At 44.2% G+C, this 17,588-nt stretch overlaps 3 protein-coding genes and 1 long non-coding RNA gene across 4 annotated transcripts; all 4 read right to left on the reverse strand.

Moving 5' to 3' along the window:
• Positions 1–187: 187 nt before the first annotated feature.
• Positions 188–1,276, reverse strand: LOC4351350 (uncharacterized). The gene has a single exon (XM_015764954.3). It carries the CDS (start codon positions 1,205–1,207, stop codon positions 506–508), a length of 702 nt encoding a protein of 233 aa, XP_015620440.1. The 5' UTR covers positions 1,208–1,276; the 3' UTR covers positions 188–505.
• Positions 1,277–3,026: 1,750 nt separating this feature from the next.
• On the reverse strand, positions 3,027–5,969 carry LOC4351351 (uncharacterized). The gene is made up of 4 exons (XM_015763444.3): positions 4,792–5,969; positions 4,195–4,413; positions 4,016–4,107; positions 3,027–3,930 (listed from the first exon to the last, which is right to left on the reverse strand). Exons 1-4 carry the CDS (start codon positions 5,887–5,889, stop codon positions 3,213–3,215), a joined length of 2,127 nt encoding a protein of 708 aa, XP_015618930.1. The 5' UTR covers positions 5,890–5,969; the 3' UTR covers positions 3,027–3,212.
• A 3,372-nt stretch (positions 5,970–9,341) lies between these two features.
• On the reverse strand, positions 9,342–9,991 carry LOC136354810 (uncharacterized). The gene is made up of 2 exons (XR_010738623.1): positions 9,854–9,991; positions 9,342–9,755 (listed from the first exon to the last, which is right to left on the reverse strand). It is a non-coding gene; the product is annotated as an uncharacterized lncRNA (long non-coding RNA).
• Positions 9,992–10,194: 203 nt separating this feature from the next.
• On the reverse strand, positions 10,195–11,410 carry LOC4351352 (protein LURP-one-related 8). The gene has a single exon (XM_015763288.3). The coding sequence runs from the start codon at positions 11,285–11,287 to the stop codon at positions 10,619–10,621; it is 669 nt and encodes a 222-aa protein (XP_015618774.1). The 5' UTR covers positions 11,288–11,410; the 3' UTR covers positions 10,195–10,618.
• Positions 11,411–17,588: the final 6,178 nt, after the last annotated feature.

Genomic DNA, 17,588 nt, shown 5'->3' on the forward strand with positions numbered 1-17,588 from the left:
CAGGATATGCTCCTTTTTTTTTTTTGCACCGGGCCGAGTTTTCTGTGAGTGTTGGCACTTGGCAGCTTGAAGCTGTGGGCATGCTGTCGAGAAAGGTCTGTTTAACTGAAGTTTGGCGCTTGGATTAGGAATTTTTGAATCAGTCGCTAGTAAACATCATGGGCGCATACGTTGAAGAAATAGAGAATAGTGAAATTACTGTATATATATCCAAACTGACACCGTGTTATATACATGAATCAAATCAATCCCAACACGCAGTAAGAAATATTGAAGAAAATCGTAGCACTGAATCCTGAATTCCTGATCTGATACTATCTGTAACGAACTAATGTGCCGCCCGTGTAGAATATAATACTCTACTATGTACTACTAGTGCAGTGCACCTGCGTAACAAAGCAGCATATCATACGGCTTCTCGTCTTGTCCCACGTCGCGATGCGGCATGCCCACCTTACGTTGCGTGCTTGGAAACTTGCAAATTAAGTTGGAATCACATGATCAATCAGAGCTTGGTGCGGTCGCTGCACTGCTGGCTACGCACGGCCATCTCCGTGACGCCGAACACGAAATGGCAATCCGAGTACGCCACCGCGTGGCGCTTGAACACGCCCAGGATGGCCACCCTCCCGGGGATCCGAGTGCTCGCGTCCAGCGCCACCGACCCGCCCATCACGTCGGAGACGAGCTGCGTGAGGTCGCCGGCGAAGCGGTCGGCCTGCAGGGTGAGCGCCATGGTGACGTTGGCGTCCCCACGGCTCGGGATTCGGCCCGGGTCGATCTCGGCGTCGCCGACGTGTGCGCCCCTGTAGGTGAGGTCGGTGTGGCCCCCCGTGGCGTAGGTGAAGGAGGCCGGGTTGGGGTTGTGCACCGCCACGGTGATGAGCAGCGTGACGTTGAGCTGGACCGACGTGGCCGGGAAGGAGAGGCGCGGGGAGAGGCCGGTGAGGCGGGTGGAGACGAGGTGGGTGGTGGGGTCGCGGACGCGGAGCACCGTGAGGAAGAGGACCAGGAGGGTGATGGCAAGGACGAGGAGCACCACAAGGGTGACGAGCAGGCAGCAGCACAGGCAGCGTCGCCGGCGCCGCCGCGTCGTGGATTCCAGGTCGGCGTCCTTATGGGCTCTGAAGGGTGGCGCCGTGGTGGTGTGGGTGGGGAGGATGCTGCCGCTGCCGTTGCCGGCGGCGGTGGCGGTGGTGGAGGCCATGTCTCTCGATCGATAGGGGATTGGGTGCGTGTGCGTGGCGTGGAAGGGAGACTAGTAGTAATTTGATTCGATTAATAGCAAGAGGAAGATGAGGAAGTACAAGTAGTGCGCGGTTGGCTCTCTCTCCCTCTCTCGTCCCGCGGAAGAAGTTAATGAGGAGAGTATTGCTGGTGTTTGGAATTAGTTGGCATAATAAATGGGAGTGTTGACGCGAATGCGCAGCACAAACCAGCCTGCAACTCTGCAAGCATAGCATGACGTCGTTGCATTGCGTCTCAGAATTTGGCTTGTGCACCGGTGGTAAAAGTAGTCCACTGCTGGCGGTTAAACAACAACGACATGGAATTTTTTTTGGTAAGAATACAAGATGCGGCCAGTGCGTCCGCTATCAGTTTAATTCTTCTTCTTTTTTAATCGAAAAGGCTAAACAGAATTTTCGTTACTAGTACATAATTACTACAATCACAAGTACGATCAGAAGGGAGTGCTTTAGCATTTTAGTCGGCCCAAACCACACATTAGGCCCAGCTCTCAAGTCCTCCTGTTCCGTTTCCTGTCACCATCCAGCACTAACTATGAACGCCTGCCTGCGTCCACACTCATCCCTCCCGCAATCAACTCCCCATCCTTCATTAGCACAAACCATCATGGGACAGTAGCTGCCCCAACCACATCCATACTTCCCTTCCATATCATACTTTTTAGCAACTCAGCAGCACCCAGCACTAGTGTTTCTTCACAACATAGTACTGCACTACTCGCCGCTCAGATTGTCCAATCAAAAACACCCACTAATAGCATCCGCTCAAGAGTTTGGAGCACGATTTATACACAATAGTTTTTACCAAACAAGTTCATGCAATCAGCCGAATTACCCTGCATGGTCAATATACCTTCTGCACAACCAAACAGCTGAATTGTCGTAGTAATCGGCTGAATTATCTGATTACTAGTTTGTTACAAACAGGGCTGTCTTTGTTCAGCTCTTCATGTTCAAGCAAATCAGCTTTCCAAGTTCCAACCACATCAAGGAAAACAAAGGAACAGAAACAACTGCTACAGACTTCAATTTGGTGAGGACTGTTAGTTCAATAATTCTAGTCTAGTAGTATCATAGTAATACTAGTTTGGATAAAACTCCTTTTCAACTCCGGTAGACAATTTGGCATTTCTGCCTCAGTCAATCAGTTTACAATAACATATCTCAAAGGGAGTTCTCTGTAGGTGTTTGATTTTACTTCACCCTACAGCCTCCCAAGCGTCAAGCGCATCAAATAAAATATTTTTGTCAAGTTCTATGGGTCCCTTTCAAATTTCAATTGAAAAGATGAATTGGCACCAATACCTCCTGTATACTACCATAATCAGGTGCAGCATCTCTTTGACATTAGTGACCCAACTAATCATTAGGACCAGTCAGCTGAAAGGTTCAGGAGCTAGACCTATCCTTCATCAATGTTTCGACAAGAAAGGGAATTCTACAGCTTCATGTATTCTGACCAAATGGTTCACCAGCATTTATAGCAAATTAGCAACATGGAAGGACCTCTAGCAACTGAAGATTTGTTTTCCTTCTTCGGCTAGCAAAATGTGTCGGCATTCCAAATATACTTGGCACATATTGTACTAGCTACAGTTTTTGTGGCATGTCAGGCATTTGCCTAACCTTTGTTATGAAAAGATTGGGCACCAATCAAATTAACATACCATTAATCCTAGCACAATATTTGCAAGGATGTAAGAATGATATCTTGTAGCTTTAACAAGTCAGTCATTCACTCAGACTACAGCAAGCTAAACTATCAAGTGTACATAATTGTAACCGATAAAACAAGAACCATTTCACAAACAACTTATTCACAAGGCAAAACCAAAGGTAATAACTGAAGGAGTAGCTTCTACAAACTGTAGCAGACCTCTCGTCATAGAATTATGTAGCTTTGATCCCATCCCCAATGAACAAAAATACAAGAGAAGAAACTTAAAGGCTTACTTTAAGCATTCCTCAATTCCTTGATGAAATCGAGACCGAGCTATCAAATGCAGATCCCATGTGATTGATGACGAACCCATAAATCTTGCACTTCAACTGCTCAACCTTATCCTTAGTTGTAGCCTCTTCTGCAATCTTGCCTACTCCATCCAACCAGTCACTGATCTTCTTGAACTGGGACAGTACCATTGTTATGTGGCTGCTCTGCTTTCCCCTACTTGCAACATTCTGATCTTCAAAAAGGTGGAAACCTAAATCCATTGCCTCGTCCACAAATTTCAGGAACCACGTATGCATCTCACAGCACAAGGTCGTGGCAAGCTCAGCCGTCTCATTCACGCCCTGAGTTTTGTTCCATGCGCAGCTCGCTGAAGAGGTCGGTAAGACCTTTGACTGGACCTTTGCAGAAGTCCCATGTGATTGCCTCTTGGATATGGTTGTTCTTGGAGCTTCTACCACCAAGGGAGCCTTTGGCTTATCAGCACCCCTTTTCCGAGAGAGCGATTCAGGTGCCTTATTCATCAACTTTAGGACTTCAAGATCAGTTGCCAATGCTGCTTCAACCCAATGAGTAACTGAATTCTCCCATGATGCAGTTTCAGTTCTATTGGTGGATATAGACTCAGCAATTTTCTTCCATTTGAGAGTATCCTCATAGACAGCAAGGAAGATATCAACTGTTGGAAGGGGATTGGAGGTCTTCGATGCTGAAGTTAGTTCAGAAAATTTACTGTGGACAATAGCAAGCTGAGTGTTAGGAAAAACCACTTTTGTGCTGAATGAAATTCCGGGGACACAAGTCGGCTTTTAATTACCTTAGGTTCCTGATTACGGATTCAGTGATTAATGCCTCCTGCAGAGCATCAGCTGCAGCAATTGCTGCTGCGTCTCTTCGTTCAGTGGCTTCCTGCAAATTCAGAGAAGATGTGGTGTTTCAAGGATCAATGAACTGCGACTTGATCATTGCTAACAAAGATGAATTGGGAGTGCTTACCTTTCCCATCTTTGAAAGCACATCAGAAACTCCATCCAATGGAATGCTTCCATCGGTCCATTTAGGATCATGAAGCATAATTTTTGGAGCCATTGCTTTCGTCTTTACTGCAGGTGACTCTATCTTCTTCCGTGGCTTTGGCTTCTCATCTACAGATGAATCATCATCGTTACTGGATAGTTCTGTTGTAACATCACTCAGTCGTCTTGCCATTGCTTCCTGCAGTAACACAACAATGTGATGATGGTAGGGAAGGGCATGTCCATGAGTCAAATTCAAAGATTACAAACTAGCTGCCATTGTATCTGGAAAGAAAATAAATAACAGTGTTTTCAATTCTCTCTTTCCTCAATAAACTTATAAACATTTTAAGTAACTGCAAGAAAACCATGCCATTTTTCACATATGTACTGAATCAAGCATTTGAAGTAACCACTGTTTTCACTACGATTAGCCTGTTCAAAGTAGAGTTGTACTATTTGTCTGTTCACTACAACAAGATAAATGTGCAGTGCATGTACAACTATATAGCAATAGTAGCATAGCAAGTGCAATTCCAAGATTGCAATTGCAACACAAATGAAACATGATCCTGACCTGTGTCCTCAGAATAGTACTCTTATCCACCTTGACCTTCGATTTCATCACAGAGCCAGCCGCTGCTGCGATTGAGGTATTGTCCCAGCTCTTCCTCCCCGGCTTAACAGCCGACCCATTCGTCAAATCCGTCATCTTGGAGATACCAGCCACCAACACCCCGACCTTCTTCTTGCTGCTACCTTCCCCGGACAGCCTCCGGGAGCTAGGCGACAGTGACGCGCGCCTCCCACCGGGTGCGGGCGACCCCGCCCCTCTCCTCCCTCCTACTGGTGACGGCTGCCTGTACCTTGATGGCACGATAATCGCCGGCTCCCTCGCCGTGCGGCGATTCTCCTCCTTGGCCGCAACAAGGCTGGGCACCACGCATTTGGACGGCGCTGGTGACGTCGCCCTGGGCGTGCCCCTGACCGCAGGTGAGGACGCTCGGGAGGCGCCCTTCACCGAGGGCGACGAAGGCCGTGACGCGCCGCCCTTGACCGAAGGCGACGGATCTCGCTGCTTGGACGGCGCCGGAGACGAGAACCGCCTCTTGGCGGCTGAAACGGCGGGCGGCGGCGCGGCCTCGGGGACGTTCTTGTGCGCGAGAACCGTCCTATTGATGGCATTCGTTGCATCGGACTGCGCCGCATTGCCGGAACTGGATGGCATGAGCGGCGGCGCGGCGTCGGAGTGGGACCCGGGCTGGATGACGTAGCCGCGGGAGCACGCGGCGGGGCGGGCGACGAGCGGCTCCGGGTTGCCGACGAAGGAGACGCTGCGAGAGGACGGGACGGGGCGGATCCCGACGGCGCGGGGCACCGGGCGGGCGAAGCGGAGGCGGTCGAGGTGGACGAGGTGGCCGACGAGTTGCGGGCGCGCGGAGACGAGGGCGTCGGCGTCGGCGGAGGAGGGCTGGACGTAGGTGGAGTGGAGGCCGTCGGAGAGCTGGAGGAGGAAGCCGTTGGAGGGCCAGAGGGAGTCGGCGGTGGAGGCGGTGAGGGCGGGGACGACGGCGGTGACCTGGAGGACGGGGGAGCGGTGGTCGCCGGCGACGCGGTCGTCGGTGTGCATCGCCTGGAGCAGCTTGAGCAGCACCCCCGGCGTGACCGTGGCCATGGCTGGCTGCCGGAGGAGGAGCCGCGATGGGGAGGAGGGATTTGGGGGAAGAGAAGATGTGAGGAGGATTTGAAACCGTTGGTGTTTTCGAATTTCGAAATGCCGCCTTGACTTGAGTTGAGCTCTGCTGCGTGAGGCATGTGACAGGTGGGGACAGGTAAGGCAATTGTATATGGGCTTTCGGAGGCCCCCCCGATATTTCGGCCCATGTTGAGTCCACTATCTAGTAGGGCCTGGAATGCTTTGGGCCACCGTACCATTAATCACGATCCGAAAAAGCGATTTGCATCCATAAATCGGGATCCCTCGACACGGCGCGGCGGCGGAGGCGGAGGTGAATTTGTTCTTCCTCTGCGCAATTAAGATCACAAGACACGTTTTTCTCCTCCTCCATACGTTGTAGGAGCCCCAAGAGGGAATATTAGGTATCCTAGCTGACTGGCTTGTCTCGAGTTATCTTCCTTGATCAGCTCTCTCCTCTGTACTGGAGGAATCACGCATCACGCATGACTCACAATTCCAGGACGCTGTGGTTTATTTAGACGCCAAACCAACCATCCCAATTGCTATCTCTTCAGTTCCTAGCCAAGCATATGACCGCATTTCCACAACTTCTTTGCTTTCCATGCATACTACTGTACAGAAACACAACAATTCTAGATGAAGAGCAAACACTAGTCAGACTAGTATTGCCATCATACGGGTACAATAGTGTGGAGTACTATATAAACAAAACCACCCATCGCGCGCGCATGTTAATTGTGGAAGGCGTCAAAGAAAAGTGCGCATAAAGTGATAATTAAAGAGCACAACCAGTCAGCAAAAAACACAAGGGAAAAGGATGGTTACGATTATTAGTACTCCCTCCGTTTTGAAATGTTTGACCGCCGTTGACTTTTTATCACATGTTTTACCATTTGTCTTATTTAAAAAATTTAATTAATTATTAATTCTTTTCCTATCATTTGATTCGTTGTTAAATATATTTTTATGTAGGCATATAATTTTACATATCTCACAAAAGTTTTTGAATAAGACGAATGGTCAAACATGTGCTAAAAAGTCAACGGTGTCAAACATTTCGAAACAGAGGGAGTATTTCTCAAGATATCATCATGCAAGAAGGACCAATCTAGCTTAGGTTTTCAGCAAATGGTCTTCGAACCTATCTTGTTAATGCATCTTGATTAGGAGATCGATCGAATATGCAGTGACTGATCATGTTCGAGAATATGCATACCTTACCGGATCTCAATCCATACCTTACCCATAGTATTGACTATTGAGTTTACTGTACATGTCTGGTTTGAGAATATCACCACCAGGATTACCGACATCACGTATTTCTCTAGCATGATGATTTTTACTTAGGAGTACTTCGTACGTAGCATCTACTTCCTCTATTTTACAATGTAAGTCATTTTAGCATTTCTCACATGTCTAGATTCATTAACATCAATATAAATATGGAAAATGCTAAAATAACTTACATTGTGAAACGAAGGGAGAAGCATGTAAATATATTATCAGTGAAGATGTAAACATGAATATGGTAACTAGTACTCTCCCTTCGTTTCATATTATAAGCCACTTTAATTTTTTGAAGACTTGAAACTCAGAATGGAGTTACAGAAGGGCGCGTACTAGTACCGTAGTACGTATTTGTATGGCAGCTTCCTTGATTGTTCAGTTCGCGTGCTTTTGTTCTAATCATGCACATGAAATGAGCAGATCGAGTATAACAAGAAGATGACTTTGGCCCCTCCTTAAAACGTATTGCAACCGAACTTTTTCTCTCAAAGAGTTGGGCAATTTCGGCGGCTAAAAGCGCAAAAGTTCGCCAAAGGTCAGATGCACGTACAGTGGCGCATGCAGGAGCAGGACTGAAAATGACACTCTGATCAATATTGGATTGAATGAGCAGACAGAAATTTAAGTCTAGCAGCCATTCATGCATCCATTATGTTTCTGTACAGCAAGTACTTCGATGAATCCGCCTAAAATTTTCAGCATGAAAAAGCTGGGCTAGCCGTCGCTCAAATCCGTCATTTCCTGCCTCTGTTTATGTATGATCAGTGGTAATTGTTGGCTTGTTGGAAACTTGGAATGGCACTCCCTCTGAAGCCTGACCTGTGAATTAGTAGTCCAGATCAGTATCCCAATCAAGTCAACATATGTCGAAACAAGATTTCGGCAATACAAAAAGGGGTGGCTATCAAGCATGAAAAGTGGATGGGTTTGGAGACGATGAATTTTATACAGGTTTAGGCCCTCTCAATGAGAAGTAATACCCTACTCATGTACAGGGATTGATCCACCAAGTGTATTATTGATCGTATGATCTGGGGGAAAAGTTATGCCCCAAGAGGCACCCGGACCCCTCCTTATATAGTGAGAGGAGTCCGTATTATAACATACAGCCCATATTCCTAGCAAAATAGGCAAGTAAAGATAAAATACAATCATAACCGACTAGAATCTCGAGTATTTCCTTGATACACAGGTTAAGAATATAACTCGAGCCCCTTAAATATATTCTATCTACATATGGTACCACCATACCCAGTCGAATATACATGCCGTGTGGACATGTGGTATCCATAATCTCCACAACATACGTATATGTATCAAACGAATGGATCGAGAACTAAACCAAGTAGTCGAACGCTGAAAAAGTGCACGATCCTCTGTTCATCGTCATGTAGAAAGCGCTGAGAAAGTGCAGAGTTCTCTGTTTATCGTCTGAAAAAGTGCACAAGAAACGATCTGGAGCATTTGGTTGCAACGAAATGGCAGGATATTCAACAGTGTCTATGGTACGGTTGAAGATGTAGCAAATTTGGCAAAGAAGTTTGTTATAAGCGAGAGAAGAAGCACGACAAGCACCAGCCCCAGAGTAATCACTTTGGAGCACTCGTCAAATTAGTTGTGCTAGCTGCTCCATCAGCTTCTTGGCTGTTCAGCTTGTAATAATGTGTTTTCCTCTAGTGTTCTAAGCTCTTTTCACCTCCTGTAATTATATTGAATGGCTGAGTTCCTTCCCTTTCCCTTGAATAAAAGAAGTGCACATGTCCAGAAAAAGTTACACATGAAATTACCCTTTAATGATATGAAGAAATTAAGCACCCTCGATCTGCAGTCAGCAAAAGTTACACTTGAAAGACTGATATATCCAGGGATAGAGATGCGCTATTAGCGCAAGGGCAGGGTCGCTGGCATGCACCCCGCTGGCCCGGGTTCGACCCTTGTCGAGCGCGCTCACCACAGGAAATATTTACCTCTTCCTTACTAAAACCATTGACTCTAAGTCCTTCTTTGGGTCCAACCTTTTTTTTTTTATATATCCAGGGATAACTCTGTGTTAAACCAGTCTGCATCGTGTCCATGTGTTTTGTGTTTTGCAAGGGGGCGGGGACACTGCATGCGTTTGTTTTTCTCTCTGTACGATGAGATGATGACGATGTTGAGTTTGATTTTCTCAGCTGCATGCACAGTCTATAGACAAAATTATTTCGTCTAATTTTCCATCTAGCTCTCATACTGTAGTACTACTGTATTACGCGGAAGCGATGAATTTCTAGCGCAAACAAATCAAGGACCACATCCACACCACACGGCCGGAAGAAAGATGCATGTGTCTTCATCGAGCTATAAGCTACTCTAGTTGGGACAGAGCATCGACAAGGATGTCCTCGATCCGTCGTCCTTGAGGCATCTACTGCCTTTTCTCTCTTTCATCGTCTCAAACAAGAATGAATGGTGATTAAAACGTGATAGATACTCTAGATCGGTTGGTAGTACTAGCTCCACCGCGAGATGAACAAGGCAGATCGAGTGGCTCTACAGTACAACACAGTGAATGAGACCTGAAACAAATTAACAAACTGGGATTAATTTCAAGAAATATCAGCTGGCACAAGTCTGGGACTAACAGTAGCAGGTCAAGTGCATGTTAGCTGCTAACATCTTGTATGTTCAGCTGAATAATGTTCTGTTGTTTATAATGTGTGTTACTCATCTCTGTCAAGGGTTGTGCACTTCCAAGCTAAGCTCTGCTCCATCCATCATCGATCTGTGTCATATCAAAGAGTGGGTAGCAATATGATACTAGCAGAAGAATCGCCTAATAATAAGGATTCTCACTTCTAAACAAAATAAAATATTGCTGGAGATAGGATCTGTTTACTACTCACATCTGATTAACACAGAAATGGTCTCTCGTCGCTCGGATAGACGGTCAAGCACGCACACACTGAACATGCTGCTGTATGGGCTAGCCGTGTACACAGATCACTAAAAAAAAAGGAAGGAAAAGGAGAAGCAGTTCCATTTCTCCATATAATAATAAACAATAATCTTTTGTAATATTACATCCGGGGAAGAAAAAAAAAGAACTCCCCTGTACTAGGCTGTATCTATATGTATTGTCCTACTTGTGCTTTACTTTCACAAGCCTGACTGTATCAGTCCTGCTTAATTTCCTATCAACATGGATGATGCTTAAGTAACCCAGCAGCTAGCTAAAACTTGATTGTAGCATACAGCACCAACTCTAATAAGTTTGTCATAATTCCTGTGCTTTTCTTTTCTGGGTGTTTAGTGCCCTGCATCTAGCTAGACTCTGCTGCGGGAACACTGCTTCTGAGTCGCTGACAGGTGGGACCCCGAGCTTCTGATCCCCTTGCAGCGAGCTCAATGTCTCTACTGTACAGAAGGAAGAATTTTGGACTTACGCGGAGCATGTCCTCCGCAGCAGCGATGAGCTGCCGCCGCGGAGCATCTCGTCGATGGCGATGACGATGGCCATGGCGAGCGGCGCGCCCAGGCGGGGCTGCGCCACGAGGCGGAACACGTCGTCCCCGACCGACTCCTTCCGCCTCACCTCCGCCACGGCGTCCCCGCGGGCGTCGCGCACCGCGCAGCTCCGGCGCCCGTACGAGCCCTCCACCACGTAGGCCTCCGGGAGCGGCAGGGAGGAGGAGAGCGGCGTGACGTGCGCGATGGCCTTGGACTTGGAGGCGCGGAGGCCGACGCGGCGGCGGCGCACGGAGAGGAGCGGCGTGGCGGTGGAGGTGGCGGCGCCGTCGCCGTCGTAGATGATCCAGCTGTCGGAGAGGCTCATCCTCTTGCGGCGGATGGTGAGGAGCGGCTTGCCGGCGGCGTCCATGAGGACGAGGTCGGCGCGCCTTGAGCTGGTGGAGTCGTAGCAGTCGAGGCGGAAGGCGAGGTTGCCCTTGGCGTCGAAGACGGTGAAGCCGTGGCAGTTGAAGAGGAGAGACTTGCGCCACACCGTGAGCACCACCGGGGGCTCCTCTTCTTCTTGTTGTTGGGAGACGATGCTGCTAATGCAGGGTGGCTGTGGCGCGGCGGCGACGTTAGGATGCACCTTGGCGGCCATTCTTGCTTGTAAATTTCTTCTTGTCGATTCGATGGACAGAAGAAGAGAAGGAGCAAGTGCAGAGGAGGTGTGTTGTTTAGAAATAGGAATGGTTGGGGTTGGGGAATGGAATGAGTGGAGGGCGCGGGGAATTTATACCGCGCGAGGTGGTGCGTGCTTACGTGGTTTGTGCGTGGACGGCAGCCGCTAGTGCGTGGGCGGGGAGGGGGGAGCACATGAATGAATGAAGCCGAAACCGATCGAACGATGCAGACAAATGCTGCGCCCGCGGCTAACACTAACAGCGGATCGAGTATTATTAGCTTTGGATCCGCTTAATTCGCTGTGGTGGGATTGGGTGCCGGCGCATCTTCATCTGCGTGTACATCAGATGCAGATTTTAGCTTGTATATAAAGTTAATTTAAAATATCAATCAATCTATTTTTAAAATTTGTAATAATCTATTTTTAACAATATCAAATAAAAACATATTGTTTGAAGTTTATATATAAACTGTTGTTTCCATGTGGCATGCAACGCGCGAGCGCCACGTAGGATCTGAATGGATCGTGGTAATTAGGGATCGGAATGATAATTCTATAGTATATAATTAACTTATAATATACGAAGTAACTTGTTTGTATGTAAGTACTGAAAAATATATAATTTTATTCATTAGAGATTACAATGTAGTTATATTGTAATTACATTACAGTATATTATATTTATATTTAAAACTTTTTACCCGGAAACGTACACTAATTTTTTAGCAGTTTTACACGTATATTCTATCTCCCAGAAACAAGATCAAAATGTATCGAAGTCACGATAGAAGTCTTGCGGTCACGACAAACTAACCTCATCACCACACTTGACTAGCACAAATTTTTTTCTCTGACTGATGATTTTATTTGCATATCTCTACCGGTTTTTAATCTTTTGTTTAAGGTTTAAGGAGCCGGTTTTCTCGGTTGGACGCATGGGGCAGCGGCAAGATCAGGATGGATATATGCGTCATAGGCGGCGGTGGACGAACATATTCTTTGCATGCCTAGCTAAGACTTAGCCACACACCGACTTAATCCACTTTTACTTCTACAATCAACTCAAAGTTATTCCCCCACAGTCTTCTAAGGTGTTAAAGAGCATGTAAAGCTATAATAATTGAATGACCTACTGCCAAAAATACCAAAGCACCGGCTTGTCAAACTACATCTCCCACATACTACGTACTCAATTCGACATCTCTAATTAAATATAATCTTTTAAGCCTTTACAAATATATTGCTATATTCTGATAACATGTTGATTTCTCTTAATTAATTGCTATTCGCTAAGCACATAATTTGTACTAATTTATATTTAGACCTTCTAATCTTCATTCTCGTTGCCGATTAAGATCTACCTTTATTTGTACAAATGACCATATTTAAACCGGAAACACATCATGTGTATATTAGTTTCACGTGTAAACTAACTAACAAATGTCAAAAAATAAAGAAGAAATACTTCAATAGTGTTACATCTAAAGTCTTAATCTTAAATTCATTATATTTTAGCCATGATTAAAAATTCTGATATTTTTAAGACTAAATATGTCAGTTTTGTTTATTTTGCTGTTCTCTATGTACGATGAATTTAAAGATGGGAATTTACACGTAGATGTAATACTATATATTATATTGAAATTACATGCATGTATAATTTTTTATGATATTTATTAGTTGATATGCATGGTATGTACATATGACGACTTGTATATATAGGATATGTTTATATTTAAACCCATCTAGACAAATTTTGGTAGCACTGATTATATAGTTGTATTTTCGAATGTTTTTCTTTCAATAAATATACTGATCTATGCTCTATACCCAAGTTTTATTAATGTGACGTAGACTTATGATAAGACTTGTATGTATATATGTACAGTAAAACATGGATAAAAAAAAAAGAACAATCTATACATTGCGTAATCCCTCTCCCTTCTTAAGAAAAATAATAAGTCACCCCTCTGCCATCTTCTCCATCATCATCAGCTGGTGTTCCCATGCAACCACCCTTATGGAGCCACAAAATCCGCCTTCACCTTCCATTCTCTCTCCTAACCCTCATCTTCCATATTCTCGGACTTCATTGATCGTATCTTCATCCTCCTTCGTCGTTCCCGCTGCCGGATCCGTCACCACACCTCCTAACCACTCGAAAGACGGCGAGAGCTTCCCTCATTGTCAGCGGGCCCAAACTGGCCCACACTAGTGAGCTGCCATTATACAGGATATTTATCTAAGCAAGGGAACACCTCCAATTAGCTCGTTAGAGTTTGCTGGTGCTGCAAAAGGTTGTGAAGCACAAATCTTGAAACGGATTGATTTGAAAGTTAATTAGACATTAACGTGATTTATTCTCTTAAATCACACGTGTGAGGTAGTATTTTCACATGAAAATTGATATGGATGAAGCTAGAGTACTGGAAACTAAAAACAGATATTCCCAAGTGATCAACGCTTCTTTTTTTCCCAAAATATGATTAGCTCGTCAAGATTTGTAGGTGGGGAAAAGGTGTAACTATTCTTTCGGATGTATCCAAGTCCTTGCAACAAACGACATTCATCCTAATTCTTTGGCTAAGATGCGCACAAAATAAATCTTGGAAGATGCACGGTGGAGCTAGCTAGAACAAATGCTTCATGATCAGCTAGCAGCTGGTCCGGCATATGCTGGCAAAATAATTCACTTTGATTCAGATGAAATGATTCAGGGAGATATGCCGGGGACATCCTATACTTTGGAACAATTGAATAGTTCACACAAGTAGCTACTAGATCAGAATATTCTACATCTAAAATAACCATGTGAGCCTTATGGATATTGTCCACGAAACACGTACGTATGGTTAATAAGCTAGCCAGCCAGCCAACCAGCCATATATGTTCTTTTCGCTTCTGAACTACCATATTATCGTAGACATGCACGTTTTTAAATGCTAAATAGTACTCTCTCCATCCTATTCAAAGTGCAATAATAAATTTTCGTGTTTAACTTTGATTATTCGTCTTATTTAATTTTTTTATAATTAGTATTTTTACTGTTATGAGATGATAAAACATGAATCTTATTTTTTTTAAAAAAATTTCAAATAAGACGGACGGGTAAAATTGTACACGGAAAATCATGGCTGTACTTAAAATGAGATGAAGGGAGTACGATTTTCTTTTAAAAAACTTTTTATTCTTTATTTTTTTTGTAAAAACAATATATTTTAAATGTCTATATATATTAATTATGCAGTAATGGAGTGTCTTCTCCGGTAAGCCATAGGGCTATAATTGCTCTAACATCTAAATCGAACATAGCCTACTTGCTTTTCACTATATACTCTATGACTCCATCTAGGTATCTTCTCAAGGACCGTAAAATTACTCATATATCTCTGACCTATGAACAAATATACTATAAGGTGACGATAAAAGAAAATTATTGGTATTGCCAATCATAAACTTGCTTTTTAATGGTTTATTTTTTTTTAGCTCTCAGACAATGAGAGGTATATACCTCTCAAGGACGAAAGAAAACCTCTAAAGACTATTACATGCATTTGGAAGAATATTGACAATTGACATATTGTGTAGTCAGAGTCACTTGCAGTACTGGTGGGCAAATGAGAACTATTCTATCATGTACTATTCATCTATTCCTGAGAATATAGATAGTAAAATAACGCGTACAATTATTTATTCTTCTTTATAAACTGCTGATGCCTATATTTCCACTAGCGTTAATCGGTTGAGTATGTTTGCCCGTATATACCTTACTAATTTGTTCGTGTGAGATATACTATGGTCACTAGCATCTGTCGCTGTTGCTATGAGCATATATATATATATATATATATATATATCGAATCAGAACAACTAAGCCAACCAGAGAGTGGTGAATGGTTGGTATACCCAAAAACCGAAACTCGGAAATAAAAGTTACCTCAAATTCAACGGATCGCGATATGACCGAAGTAGATGTGCCGGTCTGATCGCCTGGTTGCCGTCAGTCTGACCGAGATTGTATCTCCGGTTTGACCGCCGAGATCAGCTCCTGTCGCCTGTCGTAGACGCCGGTCTAACCGGCGCAATGCCGCTGGTCTGACCGCCGGTGCGCCGCCGGTTAGATCGCCGAAACCCGGTGAAACACAAATCGAAGAACTCTTAAAGTGGATGACGACTTTATCGATTCTCTCTGGGTTTACAAAGTGCACCAACAACACTCCTTATAAAAATTTCGACTAAACTCGAAACCCTAACTCAACTATCAACTCAATTGCTCTCAAAAGCGATACTGGGAAGCCTCACACTCCCCCTCTATTTATACCCGAGATAGGCAGCCTAAAGCCACGAACCAAACTCATACTAGAAGTCCTAATCACCCTAGGAAACCCTCTAGTACAAGAAACAAACTTTACATAACCAATCATACCAAATTTGGACTCCTTCCAAATTCGACTCTGCATCCCATTCACACACAATACCTCCATCGTATGCCATATGGAATCTTCACCAACCACGTGTATTGAACTCTAGCCTTAGTATCCCGCATGATCTCTGACCACTACGGACGTCGTCTTATCCCCAAGCCGACTCCCGGTCCATCACCGCAAATACTCTCCCGACATCTCGAGTCACCTACACATAGAACAAAGAAAGAAACCATATTCCGAGACCAAGCTATCCCCAACTTGACTCATTAGTAGCAAACGATAATATTCATACACATAATATCCGTCTAGAAGTCATAATCATGAAACAATCACGGATATCCAAACAAACAACCCGAAACCGAAACTGACACAGAGTCGGCCGGTCATACCGTGGGCTACGCCGGTCTGACCGCGAGATACACGCCGGTCTGACCGGCAACCCGTGCCCGGTGTGACCGTACCCAATCCAGCACAGTACCTGTATATCACCTATGAAATCCAATCATCTCCAAAACCACTTCGCAAATAAATTCCAAATATCTAAACTGATAATCTCCAATGCCAATTGTTCATCACAAAATAATAATAAAAAACACCTTTGATTTTACAATATATGCCTTACATGCTTGATCGGTGCAACATATATACTCATTTTGTATGTATAGACATTAAGGGCTTGTTCGGATTATAGGATAGGAAAAACATAGATAGGAAAAGTATAGGAATATGAAAGGAATCTAAGGGCCCCTTTGATTTGGAGGAAAAACATACGAATTTTAGAGGATTTCAATCCTATAGGAAAATTTCCTATGAAGCCCTTTGAATCAAAGGATTGAATCCTATCTAATCCTTTGAAATTCCTATAGAATGGACAATCCTATAGAGATTTTGGAGGAAATTTAACAAGAGCTTCAACCTCTTGCTAATTTTCCTTTGAGTCTATATCTCTCATCCAATTCCTGTGTTTTTCCTGTGTTTTACAATCCTCTGTTTTACACTTACATTCCTATCAAAATCCTACGTTTTTCCTATTCCTACGTTTTCTCAATCATGCGATTCAAAGAGGCCCTAAGTGTAAAACAGAGGAATGAATAACAAAGGAATACAAAAGTTGATAGCATTCGGATCACAGGAAATTGATTGCCTAGGATTTGCATGCAGGAAGCAAAAAATGAGCTCAAGGTGGATGGATTTTTCCTGTACTTTTCCTGTGAAATCAGCATCAAAGGAAACTTTACTTTGGATTTCTTACAACCAGTTTTCATGATCCGAATAAAAAAAAGGAAAAAATTCCTATGTACAGTATTCCTCCAAAAATCCTGTGAAATTACTCTGATCCGAATAAACCCTAAATCTTATAAATACCAGATGCGGATCGATGCAAGGGGTGGGGTGGCTACAAAGTTCGAGGTAATTAACCGGAGTCCAATGATATGTATGGGTTAAGCAAATTCAGAGAACTCAGACACATGAAGTAACCAGAAGGTGTATATATGAAGTATGCATGTGCAACTCTTGGCAGTATGTTAACTAATTGCCTTCTCGATATGATCCAGTTAACATATACTAGTGGGTAGACATTGGAATGGAGTTCGACAATAGTATATCCTGGATAGCTTGTTCCTCTGCAAGGGGGGCAAAAGCAGGGTTCTTCTCCTTCTATACACTGGCTGCATGCCTGTGTTGAAGGCAAAGATGGAGACAGTTACCTAACAATTTCGTTCATGTGTGTCTGATCACTCAAGTCATGTGCTTTGCTAAGCATACATCTCTCGTTGATACTCCCTTTATCTCAAAATATAAAAAAACGTAAAACTAGATGGGATATTTTCTAATATAGATTCGTAGTA

The sequence above is a fragment of the Oryza sativa genome, chromosome 12 (genome assembly GCF_034140825.1).
Source record: "Oryza sativa Japonica Group chromosome 12, ASM3414082v1".
In the NCBI taxonomy this organism is placed as follows: Eukaryota; Viridiplantae; Streptophyta; class Magnoliopsida; order Poales; family Poaceae; genus Oryza; species Oryza sativa.